The sequence below is a fragment of the Macaca mulatta genome, chromosome 13 (assembly GCF_049350105.2).
Source record: "Macaca mulatta isolate MMU2019108-1 chromosome 13, T2T-MMU8v2.0, whole genome shotgun sequence".
Lineage (NCBI taxonomy): Eukaryota > Metazoa > Chordata > Mammalia > Primates > Cercopithecidae > Macaca > Macaca mulatta.
Window position 1 is genome coordinate 19,979,056 of NC_133418.1, and position 19,912 is coordinate 19,998,967.

Sequence of the window (19,912 nt, forward strand, 5' to 3'; positions counted from 1 at the left end):
AGCCTGGCCCAGGGTATGCAGATTCACGTGCCATGTCATAGGGTGCTGGCAGAGGGCGGCCGCTGAATTCTCTGGAGGGTCCCGACATGAATGCCACTGTGGGCTGCGTGACAGCTGGGGTAGGCGGACAGGCTCCACAAACCGGTCTGCAGCTTGGCCAACTACCCCCCAAGTAGCTAGCACCCCAAGGCAGATGAGGTGGATGGGTGCCACCTGCCTCTCATGGGACCACTCTGACAGGGACAGGGCTTTGTCCAGTCCATGATAAGAGGGGGCTGAAATGAAAATCATTCGCTCCGACTCCCTCCTCAAGCTTTTTAGACATCAGCTCTTCCAAAAGCTTTGCCTGTACTCAGGCTTTACATGTAAAACTAGGCAGCCATTTGTGCAGTGCAGGTCTGCCTGCACCTGCGTTTTAAACTTCAGTTATCCAAATAGTCACCTCAACTTGCCGGCCCATTGGGCAGCCTGACAGCAGCCTGACCTGTATGCTTCAGCCATCACAGGACGAGGACCAGGGCTAGAATGCAAACACTAAGAGGACAGGATGGAAAAGGCACATCTGCCGTGTGCTGGAGAGATGCGGGTCACCCACGGGCTCGGGGCCTCGCTCTGACGGGACTGGCGGCCTCACGCAGGCCTCCAGCACACTCCTGCAGTGCTCTAGTGTTGCTCAGCCTCCGTCCAACTGTAATTCCAAGGAGGGAATCTCCTCCAGGGTAGAAGCTTCTCCCATAGCAGGTGCGTGGCCATGGCTTGTGGCTGGGCAGGGAGCATCAGTCCAGAGTGCTGGCACCAGCATTCTACAGATGCCTGGGGTTCAATGTCCCCAGGAAATAAGAGTTTGGCATTGTCCACAGGCCTCTGAGGCCACTACTTCTGTGAACAAAGGGAAAGGAACAGAACAGCTACCCACCCTTGGTAACTATAGCTGGCATCTGTCCCATATGAGAATTGGCCTGACCTACTTCTCATGTCATCTTTAACCTCCCAAAAAATGGTCTGATTTTTGTTTTAATTAAGACAGGGTCTTGCTCTGTCACCCAGGCTGAAGTGCAGTGGCGTGATCTCTCAGGCTCAAGCGATCCTCCCACCTCAGCCTCCTGAGTCGCCAGGACCACAGGCGCATGCTACCATGCCCAGCTAATTTTTATTTTTTACAGAGACTGGGTCTGACTATGTTACCCAGTCTGGTCTCGATCTCCTGGACTCAAGCAGTCTGCCTGCCTCGGGCTCCCAAAGTGCTGAGTTTACAAACATGAGCCACTGTACCCAGCCCAAAAAGGCCTGATTTTTAAAGACCCACATTTGAATCTCTAAAACGTACCCAACCCATTCCAATAGTCAAGGGCATAGGTATACCTCAGTGAATATATTCTGTTTTTTACATCAAGATGTAGTGAGAGGGAAGGGGCCTCCTCATGCTATGCAGTGACGAGGGGATGGCAGCAGAGTCAATGAGACATCTCAGAAAAGGAGTGAGCAGTGGCAATGGTGCTGCTTGTTCACCGTGTGACTTGGAACAGGTCACTTAACCTCTCTGAGCCTCAGTTTCCTCATCTGTGAAATGGCCACATTGCTGCACCTCAGATGGTTGATATGAGGGTCTGATGGGCACATGTGGGGATGAAGGTCAAGTCGGTTTGGCCAGGGGTGGTCACCAGGCCCCTTGATTCTTCCTTTTTTTTTTTTTTTTTTTTTTGAGATGGACTCTCGCTCTGTCGCCCAGGCTGAGTGCGGTGGCGTGATCTCGGCTCCCTGCAAGCTCTGCCTCCCGGGTTCACGCCAGCTATTCTCCTGCCTCAGCCTCCCAAGTAGCTGGGACTACAGGTGCCCGCCACCATGCCTGGCTAATTTGTTTTGTTTTGTTTTGTTTTGTTTTTTGTTTTTTTAGTAGAGATGAGGTTTCACCATGTTAACCAGGATGGTCTCGATCTCCTGACCTCACAATCCGCCCACTCGGCCTCTCAAAGTGCTGGGATTACAGGCGTGAGCCACTGCACCCGGCTCCCTAGCTTCTTACCAGCTTAGTCACTGGCCAAGAGTCCCCAGTTTTGGCAGCCTTTCTCCTTAAAGGCTCTGGGAGTGTTCCACACACAACCCTTCAGGATGAGGGGTGCCTATGAGGAGGGTGAAGGAACCTAGTGTTAAAGGGAATCCTTCCCTCTCCACCGCTCCTGCTTAGTCTCCTGAAGAATGACGTGTTTTACAACTGGCAAGTGCTGATCGAAGCCCAGCCCAACCATCTTGCCTGCCCGTCTCAGTGAGGGGAAGCTCCCGAGATGTCTCCCAACAAAAGCGTCAGGCAGGCAAAGGCCATTCTTCAGCTGCTGCCGAGTTTGTGAAGCTCTCAGGCCAGCAGCCAGCCGTGGTGGCCTCTGCCACACTCAGCCATGAGAGTGGAGGCTTCAGAGGAAGGCAAATGCCCCACAGGAGTCTCTGAAACACGAGAGTCTGATCCATAGAGGGTTCTCAGGGAGGGTGCTGCCATTGGGAACCTGAGCTTGCAAACAGCGTTCTAGAAGCTTGCTACTGCGATGGCATCTGCAAAGAACAGCAGCGTCGTCTCTTGGGAGCTAGAAGAAATGCACAAACTTGGCACGAGCCCACACCTATTGAGCCAGAGTTGGCCTCTGCGAAGGATCCCCAGGTTGTTCAGTGTGCACTGAAATAGAAACTCTTTTAGAGCAGGCCTTTGAGCAGAGCCCAGGACATGGTGAGTGCTCAGTCCGTTTTGTTTTCTGAATAGCACATCCATGAAAAGAGTCATGTGTTGCCTTCTTGTTAAACTGTGAGCACTTGCCCTCCTGCTTGCACCCTTGGCTTCCTGGATTTCCACCAAGACATGGGTTTCGGGACACGTTCCCTCCCTTGTATTGCGCTCACAAGCCCCGTCGCTCGGTGCTAAGGTTGCTCTTCCTCCACTCTGGGTCAGGGCAGGGGCCCGAGGGGACACAGCTATTTTGCGCCGGTTTTCTTATGTAGCTGGGCGCCTCCCACACCACCGCTCTTCTTTTGATGTTACAGCTGCTGCCCTCCCTCATGACTGGCTTGCCAATCTTACTCCTTTATAAGAAAAAAAAAAAAATCCCACTGCATACATTCAGTTTAAAGTCTCCTCAACCAGACCCAGGGATTTGGGGTTACTATACTCTGGCGCTGTCATGGACCCAGTGCTGAAATCCGCGGGTTGGCCACACCTCCCCACTGGAGTTAGGAGACCCATGGCTCCAGGAGCTGCGGGGAGAGAGTCTTCTCATTCAACCCAGCCCCACCCTCGGATGCAGCCACAAGGCTACAGCACACTCTAAACCAAGAGCCCATTCTGTAGAACTGTTTAAAGGATGGATGGAAGAAACTCTTCAGCTTTTCTTACCTTTCTAGACAGTTCTGTGGTTAGAAAGTGGTTGTGGAAGAAAATCACATCTAACCTAAGAAAGCTGGGGAGACAAAGTGTTCGGAGGGGCTTTGCTGAGCCAGGAGGCAGCCACTCGATGTCACAGAGGCCATAGGGTGATGAGCGGGGTCCCCTGTGGGATGGTGATCCCTGGCCCAGTCTTTACTGTCCCATGGACAAGACTGCACCGCTCACTTGAGCTAATCTCCCACCCCATCCAGTTTCATGTTCCCAGGAGTATCAGCCCCTGCAGAGGGGCCCCAGAACGGGGGCAGGCCCTGGGATGGGCAAACTCCTGCCCAGGTACCAGCAGCAGTCCTCGTGATGAATGGATAAAGTTGCCAAGACGTTTAAAATATTGAGTTATCATTTTGTTTCCATTTTGTATGGAAGATGAAAATGTGTTCTCTTTCCATTAAAAAACGTGAAAAGTGTAGTTATTGGGTGCATTGGTTATGTGTGTGCACATCCATGTAGGAGGGCGGTGTCCACCTGATGAACAAACAAGGTGACCCCACATGCAGATAGAGCCACTGGAGTCCTTTCCTTTCCAGATGGCACCTTGCTGGGAAGGGGTGCACCCTCGGGCCGAATCCATACCACACGGGAGGGCAGAGCCGCCGGGCTTCCCTGCAGCATGGAGGCCTGTGTGCGAGACAAGTCTGCACCAACTTGCATAGTGAGGAGCTGGGAAAGCGCGGCTGCTCCTAATGGGTGCATGAGAGCTGCCGTCCCGCACAGGTACAGGCAGGCGAGGGCGTCCTGTGACCATGGGCCCACAAGGATGTGTGTGGCTGGTGAGGGGCTTTCTGATTGGGATGGCACTGGTGCCAAATCTAGGCCCAGCTTTATGACGTGACTAATTGGAGCTTGTTGTGCAGACAATGAAAACTTCCCCAGATGGTGAGTTTTGTCCCAGGATCAAGTCACAGATCTGTAGCAGTGCCTGGGACTCCATGGCCTGTGTGAGTCTGGCAAACCTGGTCCCCAGTGGTGGGTGGAAAATGACACCTCAGTCCCATGCATGTAGAGATGCATCAGCGTGTTGAGGCCCTCCGGGTTAGTCCGCTCTGTACTTCCAGAACGAAGACTGCACAGGGCAGGAGGAAACGGGCCCATGGAGAAGCCCCTTGGCTGAGAAGCAGAGATGAGTCAACAGGATACAGCCTAACCACTCCTCTTCCTAGGAGACCCCTTGGCAGCGGTTTGCCTGCCTGGCTGCTGCAGGGTTGCTGGGGATGCTGAAGCTTTGGATGAAGCATTGAGGACTTTCTTCTTTGAGTCAGGAGTTCTTACTTCTCCTGCCATCTGTTGAAGCTGCCTATCTTGATGGAAGCTTTTTGCCTTCACTTTCAGCACCGGCCTTGGGCTGGGGTTGCTAAGGCATGAGGGATGCATGCTGCCTCCCCACCCTCAGTCTCCGTCTCGGCCGTGAAGGGGGCATGGTGCGGTCACTTGTGAGCAGCCTCTCAGGGACACGTGCTGGTGGCCGCCCAGTGCTCAGTGACATGTGGCACTGCTGAGGGGCCAGGCACCATGCTCCTGGCTGCTGTGGCCCCTGATGAGAATAGGGATCCTGGAAATCTACGCTGACATTCAGATCAGGGCCCCATCTCTTCTGGACGTGTGTACAACAACCTGTTGGTGCTTGGATTTCCTGATTTTGAAAACAGTTTTCAGTACCAACTCAACAGTCACAGGGGGACTAAGTGAAACACTCCAGGCCTGTTCCTTTGGGGAAAAGGGAATCATTTGAGCCTGGCCTCAGCATTATTGCTGCCATGATTGCTGTGTAATGATGTCCCAAATGCAGGCGCGTGGCAGGTGTGTTTAGAACGTGCTCCCATGCCAGTGAGTGAGATGAATGGAGGACCGAGCTCACTGTGCCCTGCTGTTCTGTCTTCCTCTAGACCCTGTCAAGTGGGCAGAGAACACTGGGGTCCAGGAAGCTGGCTCTCAGGTATTTGGAGAACCCCACGGAGGGCTGTGGGAGGGAACAGGCACTGGTTTGTTCTCTGAGTAGCGCTTAGGAGGAAGCAAATGAATACAGCCATAAAATTGAGCAAAACAGCTGAGCCTGGTTGGAGGAAACATTTCAAAGGAAATAATCCTGGATTTCGATCACACATGTTGGAGCCCGGAGTGAGGTTTTTCGTAACCTTCCTCTGAAAGGCAGATATTTGTAGTGGAAACGCTGACAGCCATGTGCCTGGGCTGGGTCTGAAGGCAGCTGGAACCTGCAGCCGTCCTGCTACCCTGCTCCCCTGCTCCTGTGATCTGCTCCTGTGATCTGCTCGGCCTGCCCAGAGCAGCCCTGTGATGGAGCCGCCCTTTCTCATGCCACTTAAACTCAGCAGGGCTTCTGGGTTTTTTGTTTTTGTTTTTTTAACTCATCAAGGTGCTACCAGCTGCAAATGCTAGCTCTGTATCTGGGTGAGACCTGGCGTCTCCCTTCACTGGTTCACAGCATTGAGGGGAGTCTCCTAGACGAGGCTGACGTCAGACTCAACTCCTGGTAGGTGTAGGGGACAGGCCCCTCCTGGCACCTGCTGGCCTCCCATGCCAGGGCTTAGCCTATATCCTTAGCCTATGCCAAGTGTACACCCATGGCTGGCCACAGAGCGGACGTGACTGCCCCAGGTAGCCTGCACGTCCACAGCGGCTCACGTGGTCCTTCACTTGCCTGCTATGGTCTTCCCACCTTCATGGATTTCACTGACTCACTGCCTCTCTCCTCTTCCTTTCTGAATCCTGTAACTACTTTCCGACAACTGCCGAGTCCCGTTTTTCCCATGAAGGCTTCAAACTGCCCCCCAGTGGCCTACCTGCAGCTTTTGGAAAGCCCTCTGGCCACTGGCCTAGGTGCCTCTGTGGTGCCCTACAGCACACAGCCCAGTCATGCTGCTGCAGAGACCCTGTGGGCCCCAAACCCAAAACAGTACCCTGGCAGACAGAATGTGCCAGCCCCTGCACAGTTTCTGCTTGGTGAGGAGAAAAGTCAGAGACGGCTCCCGCTTCCTCCTGCCCCGAGCTCTGTGCTCCTCCAGGGAGCTCTGCCCAGAGGGCAGCTGGCATTTACTCAGTTCCTTCTGCTACTTCTGGAAAGGTGAGGGAGAAAGAGTGGAAGCTCACAGGCATTTACCCAGCCTGATGGCATTTGCTTAACCCAGCTTGTAGCAATCATCCCATGCTGATTCTAGTATCATATTTTCTTCTCAGCCACCTCTGTGTACACAGTAAAGAGTTCCCTCTGCTTTATTCTTTCAAATCACTGCCAGCTCCCCATATAGGTATGCACTTAGGTTGAGCCGAGTACAGCCTAAGGAGGAAGGTGCTCCATTGGGCAACCGAGTGGGAAACTTCCTCCAGGTGTAGGGTCAGGGGACGCTGTCACTCACAGGTGGTGAACTGACCTACCAGGCCCCAAGCACCAGCCCAGGGAGCCTTTTCTCACAGCTGGTACCTCCCCACGCTGTGTAATTCACCGACCTTCCCCCAGTGGGTGTGCCTGGGCTGCCCCTCCCAGCCCCTCCAGGCGATGCTGCAGCCCTGAGAGGAAGGATGTGGCTTAGCTGGCCAGGAGGGTTTCTTCCCCAGTTGCTCATGGACTTGAATCTTCATGTCACCTTTCCTGATAAGCACCACCCAGGATCAGAGTTTCGTCAAACTCTTCGCTGCACAAAATGCCTGCTGTCTTGTAGAACAGGTGGGAGATGTGGGAAGGATTCATGTCCTGAGACTCGCCAAATCACTCAAGATGACAGATGATTGACACTTCTGGGGTGCACTCAAGGCCAGCTTCTGGGGCTTGACTGCCTGAGGGGAGGCGGTTACTGAAAAGAGCTTCCCTGGTTCATGCTGACCAGAGCAGACTCCCCTGCCACAGCTGGTCACCAGCCATTAGAAAGTACATTCCAGTCACATGCTTTGAAATCTCCTCCGGGGATCTGCAGTGCTCAGGGCAGGCCAGGAACCTGCTGTTGTGGAGCATGCAGGGCCAGCCCATGTCTTCTCATGCGGGGCTTCCTTCCCGTCTTGTCCCTGGTCCCTGACTGTCTACAGGGCTGCACCGTGCATGCCAGAAATGGCCAACAGTTGAAAAGATTGGGGAGACAAGGTAGTGGCCCTTGGAAAACACTTCCCTCTCTCTGAGTCCCCTCTCTCCGTCATGGCTCCTGGGGTTTTTGAGCTGCTCCAAAAACCTTGTCAATAAAACCTATGCCACCCCACCAGCCTCTGCTGTGTTTTCCCTGCCGTCTGACCGATTTGAACACATTGCCAGGTTGTGAATGGGAACGTGGCCTGGAGAGTGCAGAGGGCTGGTGTGGCACGTGACCATGATTTAATGAAGCCCCCGCTCTCCCCTTTCTCACTCAGCTCAACGACTCCGCCAAGCAGCTCATTGAGATGGACAAGCCGTGCCCAGCCGCTGCATCCAGCTGCAATGCCTCCCTGCCCTCTGACTCCGGCGCTGTGGCCAGCATGGCCCCAAGTCCCACTTTAAGCAGCTCAGGGGCGGTCAGTGCCTTTCAGCGGCGTGTCGATGGCAAGAAGAACACCAAGAAACGCCACTCCTTCACCGCGCTCAGTGTGACACACAGATCCTCCCAGGCTGCCAGCCACAGGCATTCCATGGAAATTAGCGCTCCAGTGTTGATCAGCTCCAGCGATCCCCGAGCCGCGGCCAGGATTGGAGACCTTGCTCATCTGTCATGCGCTGCTCCCACCCAGGTAACATCCCGCGGGCCAGGGCAGGCATCCCTGGGTTCTCTGGGGTTCTATCCTCAGCTCCACGTTCAGTGCTCCCTGTTCCTCAACTAGCATGGAGGCCAGCCAGAACTGCCCTTTGGGGTTGAGCGGGGTTTGCCCCTTGCTACCTGGCACTGGGTCCCGCCCCCCATCAGAAGCGTAGAGAATGGTGAGTGTGCCCTACCTGGTTCAGAAGATGGCCTAGTGGTGTGTGAGCTGATTCTCAGTGGTCCAGGGAATGTCTGAGTAATACCCACTCACCTCATGACAAGGTTTTTCTTTCCCATGTCATTTGGCTTCTGAATGTCTGATTATGTCCTGGAAGAGTGCTAGCTTAGTGCTAGCATATTTTTAGCATCTCTGCAATGTTTGCTAATTTCCCTTTCAAGAGAAAGAAAGAGCCAGAGCTCAGAACTAGAATAAACTATTGTTGAGTACTTTCATTACTATTGTTTCTACAGATACCTTCTATTTCTAGACTCCATTTCCACTAGTTTTTTTTTGTAAATTGAAGTAACCAAAGCAAAGCATTTAAAGGCTGGGCACAGTGGCTCATGCCTGTAATCCTGGTGCTTTGGGAGGCCAAGGCAGGAGGATTGCTTGAGGCCAAGAGTTCAAGATCAGCTTGGGCAAGACTCTGTCTCTACAATCAACCAGTCAATAAAATAAAATAAATTGATTTTAAAAATTTAAAAATAATGAACAATATTTAGTAAGTACTTGCCTGTAACTCTGACAAGACCCTTCACAGTGCCATGCACAGGGCAGGAATTGGGCAAGTTTCCCTTTTATGAATGCAGAGACTGCAGCCGGAGATGGAAGGGGCTCTCCAAGTGTCCGACAGGGCGACCCTGCAGTCACACTCCTGTGCCATTGTCCTCAGACCTCCTCTGGACTGTGGCAGGTGTGCATGGGTGAGCCCAAGGTGCCCACACGATGGTACCCACGCCATTTCTCCCTGCGCTGCTGCTTCCCACCCAGTGGCCCACCCACCACCACACTCCACATTCCCTCCAGAGTCCCTCTGGCTGCCCTGGACACGCCTCAGAGCAAGGGCACTGATGTGCGGGGAATCCTGGGGCAGACACCCATAAGCAACTGGTTGAGAAGAACTGTCTTGTTCAAAATCACAGTGAACTCAGACAACTTTACACAGAGAATTGTCTTAAAAATTGCTGAGCTTCTGGAGAAGAGCCGTGTGATCTAGATGTGCCACATCAGCCTACACACACATGCACACATGTGCGCACATATGCACTCCCATGCACATGTGCACTCACACATACACATGGCACACACGTATACCTGCACACACACACACGTGCACTTACATACACCACCATCCACATGCACACCTACACACACACACACGTATACACATATACACCTGTGCACACATGTGCACTTATATGCACCCCCTCCACATGCATACACATGCATACACGTGCATTTACACACACACCGCTCCAGGTGCACGCCTGCACATACACATGCACACACACATACATATACACATATGCACCTGTGCACACATGCACACACTTGTGAACTTATATGCTTCCCTTCCACATAAACACCCACACATAACACCCGTGCACACATGTAGACATTTATACATGCACACACATATTGGTGGATACACACTCACCTGCACGCATAGGTGTGCACACACACACAAATGCTAGCTCTCATCGGCGGCTGAGACTGTGGTCTGGAATGGGTGCTGTAGTATCTGGAGCCGTAACCGTGCAGTCATCTGCCCCCATGGTTACCCCACTGCCTGGAAGCTTCCACAGCCTGTGCCTGGGAACGTTCCCCAAGGAACAGCCACTGGGGCTGCTGGTGCATTTTCCTTATGGGGAAAAGCACAACCTTGGTCTCAACCCTAACTCCACTCCTGACCTGGGCTAAATTCTTCTTGAGCACCTCCTATTTGGAAATGCCTGGGAGGGGCATGGTAACTCAGTGTCGGGCCAGCATGGCTGTGCTCCGTGCGTGTGTGCACATCTTGGGGGTAAAGCCACAAGCAGTGGCTCTTGGAAGAGTCTTGCTTATTCTTTGCTCAAACATCCTGGACACCAGGCAGGTTGTCATGGTGGTGCTAAGACTCGGGGAGCTCACCGTGTTTGTCACCAACGACAAATTGTGGTAACTCTGGCCCAGAGCTGGGGTCCCTCCTTGGCAACCTGAGCAGCTACTGGCGATGTGAACAGTCGAAAGTTGTGTTGTGAAACAAATTTGGCTCAAAGGGAAGTTGCGGCAGGTTTGAGGGGTGCCCCTAAGGAGAGGACTGAGGAGCAGCGGCCTGGCCCTTGTGTACCACTTGGGTAGGTCTTTTGTCTCCTTCCTCCTAGAAGAGCAAAGGCCACTCTCACTGTAGTCGGGGACCCCCATCAACCAGAGGGAGGGCCCTTCTTCCTGATCACCAGCCAGAGGTGGCCCTGGAACTGCCAGGCCAGCACCTACCCCCACAAGGGTCTGGCCTGTGTCCTGTAGTTTGTGGGTAATATGTCCAAAGCTGCCCTTGGTGTTCCTTGGAGTTCTAAAAAAAGGAGCCCACAGGGCCCATGAGCTTTGCAAAGCTGCTGCTGTGTCCCAAGAGGGCCTGGGGCATCTTCTCCACCACTTTCCCGCAGGCCCCTGAGATGTGGGCTCAGCACACGCAGGTGCAGGATCTGGTTTCCTCTCCTTCCCGCATCCTCACCTGCACCAGCGTCTCATGTTGCCATGGCCTCTGTGTTAAAACAAGCAGAGGGAACCTTTCTAAGCCGTCTGCAGTCTGATGTCTACTGGGGCAGGGAAGGGAACAGATGTTTCTATTAATTTGCATACTACCTGGCTCCACAGGGATAGGAATTAGGGATTAGTGGGACTGGGATCCTGGGATCCATTTACCAGCAGTTCGACTTGAAGTGAAAGTCATGGCCAGGCTCCTGACTTTAGTTTGGGTCACCTCAAAGGGCAAGAGGTCAAATAAAGCAGATGCCGCCTGTCTCCTTGTCCTGATTTAATTGAGCTGTTGGGAGACAGAAGGGGCACCTGGTGCCGGTGTGAGCTGTGCGTGCTGCCCTTGCGGGCTCCAGTGTCCTGCTATGGTCTGGATGTGCCCAGAGACCAAGCCCTCCTGGTCTGCCCCTGCTCTGCACTGCCTTCCTGGTTCCTACCACCTTGCTGGCCATGTGTGTCTGACCGGGAAGTGCCTGGCCTGAGGACTGGCCCGTGGCAGCCAAGGCGAGCCAGACTCAGGTCCTTCTGTGACCACAGTGCTGCAGGGACTCTCTTCCCCACCATGCTGGCCACACCCCGGGAGAGGGAGCCCAGACCCAGGATTCTGTGGTTAGTGGGTGGCATGGCACGTCGGCTTTGATCATTGGCCTGGAGAAATTCAGCATTGCGATGTGCATGCGCTCATCCACAAATAGAGGCCTCTCGCGTGCCAGCACTGCCATCTTGGGAAACGTGGAGCGGACAGAGCAGGAAGGCCTGCAACCCCAGGCTCCTTGGTGCCCACAGCATGGGGCAATGCTGGCCCCAGCAAGGGCCACTGCAGCAGCCAGTCCCCTGCCTCTCATAGTCCCCTCAGGACCCAGCGTGTCCACTCAGGCTGTGATAAAGAATATCTTGACTGACAGGATGAATTCTTGGCACCTGGCGACTGGGGCCGTAGGGGAAGACCGGCTGGTGAAGTGTGCGAGGCTGGTCATCTGGACCAGGACTTTTGGGCCATGGGGAGCAGAGGATTTCAGATCGTGCATTGTGTGTCCCAGTGCGTTTACTTTTGGGGTGAGCATGGTATGGTCCCCGACAGTTATTGAATCCTCATTGAACACTGCACTGGGTTCTGTAGAAAGGTCCAAACAGCAGGTGTCTGCCCTGGAAACGCAGCCAGCTGGAGTAGAGATGAGCCATTTGCTGGGCACTGTGCTGTCCAATGCATCGACTGCAGTTGATCCACAGTCCGGGTTGGTGGGGGGATGTGGATGAGGAAGCCCCTCAGCTGGCCGAATTAAGGGGCTCTCGCTGTAATGGACTGGTTTTGCTCTTTCTTTGGTGTTGTCTTAAAATAGAAAGGAAGAATGCTTCAGAAATGAGTCTGAAGCACAGAGGACACTTCCCTGCTTCTCAGAGTGCCTGAGCACCGTGAAGCCTGGGCGCACAGCCTGAGAGCCCCGTGCTGGCCGAGGCTGGCCTCCTCCCTGCGGCTGTCGGGGATGCATCTGTGGTTTGCCTGTCCCCATCTCTCCTTTGGCTTCCTCTGCTGATCTCACTTTCTCTGTCCTGGCTTGCATCACTTCTCAGCTTCCCCGGTTGTATGGCCCACCTCACCCCACAGTGAGCCAGTCGTTCATTATTTCTACTTCAGAGATGAGGAAGCTGAGGCCCCCCCGGGTGGAGGTGACGCTTCAGGGCCGTGCTTCCGTGCCAGCCCTCCCTGGCCTTCCAGGGCCCCACCCTGGCTGTTAGGAGTGCTGTCAGGACACGGATATCACTTAACTTTCCAGTTTGCTCTGTAAAATGCACAGGGCTGACCTCAAGCCAAAGGAGACGCGCAGGAGAATGCCAGCAGGTCCCTGCAGTGTTCCGTAAAGTGCCCCTGCTTTGCTTTTCTTTTAGGCTGAGGCCAGGCTCAGTGCAGCGCACAGGACAGGGTGCTGGGGTGGAGGTGCGGGCTCCCACTCTCTAGCTGTGTCACCCCAGGAGAGTTACTGAACCTCTTGGAGCCCTGCAGTTAAGAGCCAGCCTCCAGAGCCAGACGGCCAGGTTGAGCACTTATCCTTGTACCTGCAACCGTGGGAAAGCTGCCCGACTTCCCAGAAACTCCGCTTCCTGTCTGTTAAATAGAGCCAAGCTGTGCCCCCCCACACCCTCATGGTCGTTGCGAGGGTGGAGTGAGGGGGTGCGTGCGGGCCGCCCTCCTCGGTAGGTGTACCTTGAGCGTTGGCTGTGGTGGCTGTTTCTGCTGCTCAGGGAATCGGGGAATGAATCACCAGCCCAAGACGCCAGACACCAGACACATCATCTCTAGTCACTGTTGTCTGCTCCAAGAGCCCGTCTCTGGCTTGGTGCTGTGCTGGGTCTTGGAGGTTTTGGAAGGCTGGCGGTGGCTAAGGAGTGGGTGTGGCCGAGACCACTGCAGGATGGGAAGGAGGGGAAGAAGTAAAGGAAGGAGAAGAAAAAGCGTCAGAGACTCTGACACCCACACAGCCTGAAATATCCACTGTCCAGCTCTTTGCCGGAAAGGGCTTTAGGCTGAGGCTTTGTTGATGAGAATGCTGAAAAAGAAGAGCTGTGAAACAGAGGAGAGAGCTGGGAGCTGTGTAAGGTGAGCTCGAGACCCGGCGGGGAGGGAGGTGCCGATGCAGAACAGGCCAGCGCCTGGGTTCGGAGTAGCCATGTGGGAAATGCTACAGGCTGGAGACTGGGAGTCTCAGCGGCTACTCTGCAGGGGCAGGGACGGGGGACAGAAGGATGCGGGAGTGGGGCCTAGAAGGAAGCTTTGCCAGGCCTAGGCCGGCCACAGGCACAGTCACCGTGGCCAAGGAGCTGCTGGGGCTGCCGCTGGGCGCCTCCCAGAAGCTGCCACGGGAACACGGGGCCTGCGCAGGTGGGGTGTGGCCCAGGCTGGTGGCCAAGCAGAGCTGACCTTCCTCCCACTGGGTGCCCTCCCAGCACCTCTGTGGAAGGCCCAGTCCCATTCTTCTCTCACTGACCTACTGCTTCCTCTTTCCCCTGGATGTGCTCGATTCTCTGCAGTCTGATCTTGTCCACCAGCCCTGCTGCTGAAGCTGACCCAGCCACAGTTACCAGTGCCCTGCCCAGTGTCCTCCTTCCTCATCCACCATCTTGACCTCTTGACAGCAGTCGACGCTGTGGACAGCACCCCTTCCTGAGCCTGTCCCCTTTGATCTGTGACTCTTCTTTCCAGTGCAGCCCTGTCCCGGCCCCTCCTGCCAGACCTTCTTTCTAGCTCCTACATCTACACAGATACCAGTGCCCCCCGCCTTCTCTTCCCATCCTGGGCACACTCACCCATGGGGGCTCACCCTCTCCAGAACCCCAGCCAACGTCCCTAAACTCTGCCTGCCGGCACCTCTTTCAAACTACAGATTCTCTTCTCCAACTACCTGCTGGCTTCCTGGAGAGACGCCTCGACTTCAGTGCATGCCAGGAGCAACCGATGACACCCCTCTTTCCGCAAACCTGCTTCCCCTTCTGTGTTCCATCTGCTCTTCAAGGAGTCACCACTGTCCTTAGGAGCCCTGAGCTAACACTCTTCGTCTTCCCCAACGCTGACTCCCTGCCCCTGAGTTCCCTGCTGAGTCCCTTGGAAGGTTCTGGGGAGCCTTCAGACTGGCCCTTGGTTGCCTCTCCAGCTCCCGGCAGCACTCTCCACTCCCGAGAGCCCGTGCCAATCTGCGGCCTGCGACCCACACTGCTCTGGCCTTGGCTCGTTTCTCCCCGAGACTGCCGCAGCTAATCCCTTCCCACCTGCCCATGTCCCTTTTGCTGCCCCTCAGCATGGCATTCTACCCACCAGGCAACCACAGACACATACCTGTGCAGAAAGGCGCCTGCCCACTCTTCAGGCCATCTGACATGTTCACCTCCTTTGGCAGCTTTCTGTGGCCCCATGTCACCTTTCCACCGCCAAATCAATTCCCCCACTATCTCTTTGCCTGCAGGACTTCCCATGTGCCCATGATGGAACATTATTTGTGTGTATGGCTGTCCCCGCTTCCTCCCTGGGCTTTTAGGTCCTTGAAGGCAGGAGCTAGGTGCCAGTGGCCCACAGGTGGGGCTCTCACACGCTAGCTTCCTTCTTGGGTGGGCCACAAAACAGCACCAGCAGCATTCCTCATTGGATGGTCTTGTACGTAAAGCAGCGTGGTAGCTAAGAGGCTGTGTGACCTTCCCCAACCCTCACAGGCCTGGCTGCACGTCGATGGCTGGGGAGAGGACACAGCTGTGGGGCCCTGGCTGAAGGTGTCCAGGGCATACAGCTGGCTGAGCCTCAGCTGGCCCGTCCTGCTCATGTTTGCACCCCTAGGGATTCTTCCTTTGCGATTGGGAGAGGTCAGAGGCTCAGCTGGTGCTTCAGGCGTAATGGAGTATCATTCACATGTCAGCGCTCTGGTGGAGGAGGAAGGATAATCAGAGGAGGGGGAAAGAAGCCATTCAGGCCGCCTCTACTATGACACATTTGCTTTTAAGTTATTGGATCAAATCGGGAAATGATTGATTACATTTTAGAAAAATTTCCTCATAAACCAAGTATGAAATCAAGCAGGTGCCCGAGGACCCTCTATGGGCAGTCAGCTCTGGAGTGCCTGCGTCCATCACTGAGAGTGGCCACATCACGTGATAAGCAGCCCACGTTCTCCAGGGCACCAAGCTGCGGACGCTTGCTTCTCACTCATACTGGGAGTCACCGGCAGAAGGGGGCTTGGCTCTACCATCCTCACCCGGGACACCAGCAAACAGCCACAGGCTGAGTCCAGCCACTGCTTCTTTTGGTAAATGAAAGCTTTGCTGGAACAGGGTCACACACGCCCATTTGTGTATCATCCGCAGCTGTTTTTAGGCCATAACAGAGATATTGAGGAGTTGTGGCAGAGATTCGTAAGACCCACACAGCCTGAGATGTTTATTACGGAGCCCATTACAGAAAACGCCTGCTGACTCCTGGTGTAGAATGTCTCCAGGACCGTAGCAGGGGCAGAAATGAGGCAACTAGAAATGAGGTTTCCACAAGGAAGCCTCTGCTCATGCTCTTTTCAGTGGCCAAAACCAATCCTACAGCCCCGCCCTGTTGAGGGGGTGGGCACATGGAGTCCAGCAGGGCGTTGAGGAGAACCGTCTCCAGGCGTCACTTCCCTGCAACTCAGCAAGTTTGCATTTCTGAGCACAGAGGTTGGGAAGCTTCAAAGGAAGAGCCGACACCTTTCCAAAGTAAGGCCGGTGTGGCTCTGACGTTATGCTTGCACTGCCGTGGCACCCACTAATACTGCCCATGAGTGTCCTGCCTCTGGGCAGGGGCTCTTGGTGGCTCCAGAGTGTGGTCAGACGCAGGCTGACTCGCCATCCAGCCAGGACCAGCACCTTCACTGGCTCTTGCCAACTTCCCTGCTCTGGAGAGCACCATGACTTACAAATTACCTCCAAATAAGCAACCCTTGGAGATTAGGAACATACCCTTTAAAATCAATGGAAGGGGAAGTGTTTGAAATTCAGCCGGGAGAACATCAAAAGAGAACATTTGTCAAGTCTCTTCGTGTCTGAGAAGTAAATGAGGAGAGTTCCTTATGGAAGCTTCTGGGCAACTTTAAAATGCATCACCAGCTGCTATTTGTCTCCTATGCAGCTTCCTGTGTTGGCTGGGTCTTATCTTTGCCACAGGACAGACAGACAGATGCTTCAAGCAGGAGGAAGTGCTGGGGAAAAGCTGAAGGAGCTGAAGGAGCTGAAGCAGGACCTTCCTGCCTCAGGCCTGGCAGCCCCCAGACTTACTGCTTATAACCTATGCAGCCTCTGGCTCCGGCTCTGGCTCTCACCTGCAGAGCACGAACTGCCTGCATAGCGGAGCACCTGGGCTTATTTTTAGCATTTTCAGAAAGTTATGAATTTAATTACGTGCCTTATAAGGAGGCAAAACAAAAAGTAAGGGAGCCTGGGATGAATTTTTTAAAAATCCCATTGTGAGAATCTTACACAAGAAAACTTTCTTCTACAAATCTGGAAATAGCTGTACCTCCGTGACTTACCAATCCTGGTCTTTAAGTGGGAACAGAGGACACCGTGGCTGCCTGCGACCTGGCGTCCTGATGATTTTTGTCAATTGCAAAGCTTGCCAAACACGGTGCAGGGTGCCGGCAGCGTTTCTTTTGCTGCTATGACAAACTAGGAACCGGATCCACGGGTTTCTGCCTGTGCCTCCAGGCCATCCTTGGACAGTGTCAGGAAAGATCCTTGGGTCTTCTTGGCATTTGGAGAGCATCCGGGAGCTCTGGGTGGGCACTTATTGGCTGGCAGCATAGGAGAGCCACTCCCTTGTCCTAGCAGCTGTTGAAGCCATATCCTGCAGGGATCTACAGAAGGTTTTTCATGAATGGCCACCTGTAGGCCCCATGGAGCCCACCAGGAGACTAGCATACAGTCCATGCCTCAGAGGGTGGAAAGAAGGAAGGGCCTCGATCAGCACAGGTAAAGCAGGAGGAAACCAGGCCACTGAGGTCCGTGTCCTCAGGGCTATAATGTGAAGGCCCATGATGGCCCTAGACGGGAGGACTGTGAGGAGCTAAGAACCTTCACCCAGTTCTCCTGACTGCCTCGGCCTCCCTCTGCCAGAGCTCATCTGCCCTCTCGCTCCAGGCTAAACCGCCTGCCTATCCACAGGCATTATCTGGATGCAGTGTGGGTTTGGGGGGCGAGAAAAACGGGGTCCCACATGCCCTCACGCCCAGGCAGGGTTTGCTCTCAGGACCTCGTCCCCCCATCACTGTCCCCTCTACCAGCCCGTGAGCTTTGCTGTGGTAGACAGTGCTTTCCCTCTCTGTATAGGCAGTGCCTGGCACTGGCACTCTCAGACAGAAGGACGGATAGACAGACACAGTGAATTAGAGTTGAACAAAAGGATATTTCAAAGTCCACCCCTCCTGCAGCCACTGCCTGTAAAGGAGGCACTTTCTGTTTGAAGGCAGAACGGATGCACAGTTGGATGTGGATGAATATTGTGCCTTTTATGCAAAGCAGGACGGAGATGCCTCTGGCCTGATGGGTGTGCACAGGGAGGAGGGTCCAGGGCCTTGCTACCATCAGAGGCAACAGGCAAGCGAGATCTGTGAGGAAGGCCATGAGCGGAGGCCATCCACGTCTCTTCCTAATAGAAGAAAGGCTCTAGGGCAAGATAGGTTGCTTCTTAGCTGAGGCTTGGGAAGCCCCGGGTAGGTGAGAAAGGGGTCCTATAACTTCCTTGACAGACCTCCCCTTTCCTCTTAGTGTTTTGAGATTTTCATTCCCCAAACTGGAGTCGGGTTGTGGATGTGCTCCTCCTGTATTCCACTGTTTTAATCCATTCTCCTTAGTGATATTGTGGGAATTTCTTGTTAACCTTTTGATCACAACTTTCACTTTTTGGTTCCAGTTATTGGCCCAGTAAGACAAGGGCAGAAAGGGGAGGAGGTTCATCTTCTCATCATAGACACCTGGAGCAGGGGCACAAACTTTCTAAAGGAAACAGCCAGATAGTGAATAATCTAGACTTTGCAGCCAGGTGGTGTCTGCCGCAGTGACTCAGCTCCACCCTGCAGTGTCAGAGCAGCTGGAGACTGCAGTGAATGGTGGGCGTGGCTGGCTGCCAATAAAACTTTATTCACAAAAGCAGAATGCTGGGCCAGATCCAACCTGTGGGTGAGGATCAAATATCCAGCAGCAAATTTGGAACTCCCGTGGGGGCAGGTGGCCTGTGGGCAGCAGTGGAGGTGAGTTCTGGCCTCCATCTTCAGCGGCGAGCAAGCAGTTCCTCTCACCAGCTGAGAGTGCTGAAGTTATGTGGGCAGAAGGCATGGCCGCTGCCTCTCCCAGGACAGACCCCCCTCGCTGGGGCTTCCTGGCCGCTGCCCTCCCCGAGAGGGAGATCGAGAGGCACGCGGGGCCTCTGGCTGCACAAGCTGCTTGCTCCTCTTTGCAGAACCAGGCAGAAGAATCAGGCCATAAATGTTTTATTCTAGAGTTTTCTTTGGGAAGCAAGTTCATGAGGGTCTGATTTACACCCCGTGTAATGGAGTGGGAGCAAGTGATGAATAATGCATACCCATTTCACTGCTCCTTGGGGGTGATAACAGTGTTTTCTGGACTCATATTAAAAGTTTAAACGAGATGTTTCTTCTCGGGGTCTTCGTCTGTTCCATAGTGTCACTGAAAGAGACTCAGAGCCCCCGTACAGCCTGCCAACCCCCAGACCCCCTTTTTTCCCTTTTAGTAATCCCAGTAGGAAACTACCATGGCCTGGTTCCCAGCCACTGCTTAGGGGCCCCATTACAACGCAGCGGAGGAGTCTCTAGTGTCTGGTTACAACCGGGCGGTTTAGAATCGGGGAACCGTGGCCACAGCACTGCCGCCAGAGCTGACACCAGGCTTCCAACCAGGGGAGGCTGGAATTTGATGAAACATATTGCCGTCACAAATGACAGCCCAGTCTTTACTGACTAGCAGCTCCAGGGCTGTGTGCCATTCACCTGTGAGCTCTGTGATAGGGAGAGAGATGCAGGAGCAGTGGAGCTTGCCTGGATCCAGGGCACTACACAGTCAAGCTAAGCTCCAGCACTGACCTCGGTGTGGAGGGCCCCCACAGCTCCACGCACCATCAGCGCACACGCTGTCACTTTACTGTTTGCTTGTGCTAACTTCCATCAGACGAGGCCAACCTCTCCTACCTATAGCCCTGTCAGCTGACCCTGCACTACTGCGCTCGTGTGAAATGCTCACAGGCTGTGTTGTTGAGCATCCTGCCCAGGGGAGGGAATGCTGGAGTGTTCTGTAGGGTCAGTGCGTCAGAGAACTGGGCCACTGCATGGTCGGCCAGCTCCTTCGGAACACGTGTGTCCACTTGCCCAGGCCAAATCCTGGCGGATATCCATTATGGAGCCATTTAAAAAAAGCATGGTGCAAACCTACTTTATTCTAGTCAGAGCCTTTTCCTGGGCATGGGCTGCTGGGCGCGACTTCGTGGCAGACAGGGCTGCACTTAGCTTTGAAGTCGGAGCAGAG

General features: G+C 54.2%; 1 protein-coding gene across 2 annotated transcripts in view; it reads left to right on the top strand.

Moving 5' to 3' along the window:
• SH3RF3 (SH3 domain containing ring finger 3) overlaps positions 1–19,912 on the top strand; it is a 379,536-nt gene that overhangs the window by 263,083 nt on the left and 96,541 nt on the right. For both annotated transcript variants that reach the window (XM_015113123.3, XM_077960246.1), the window contains exon 4: positions 7,775–8,128. In XM_015113123.3, coding sequence (XP_014968609.3) covers positions 7,775–8,128 — 354 coding nt within the window. The remainder of the gene's footprint in view (positions 1–7,774; positions 8,129–19,912) is intronic.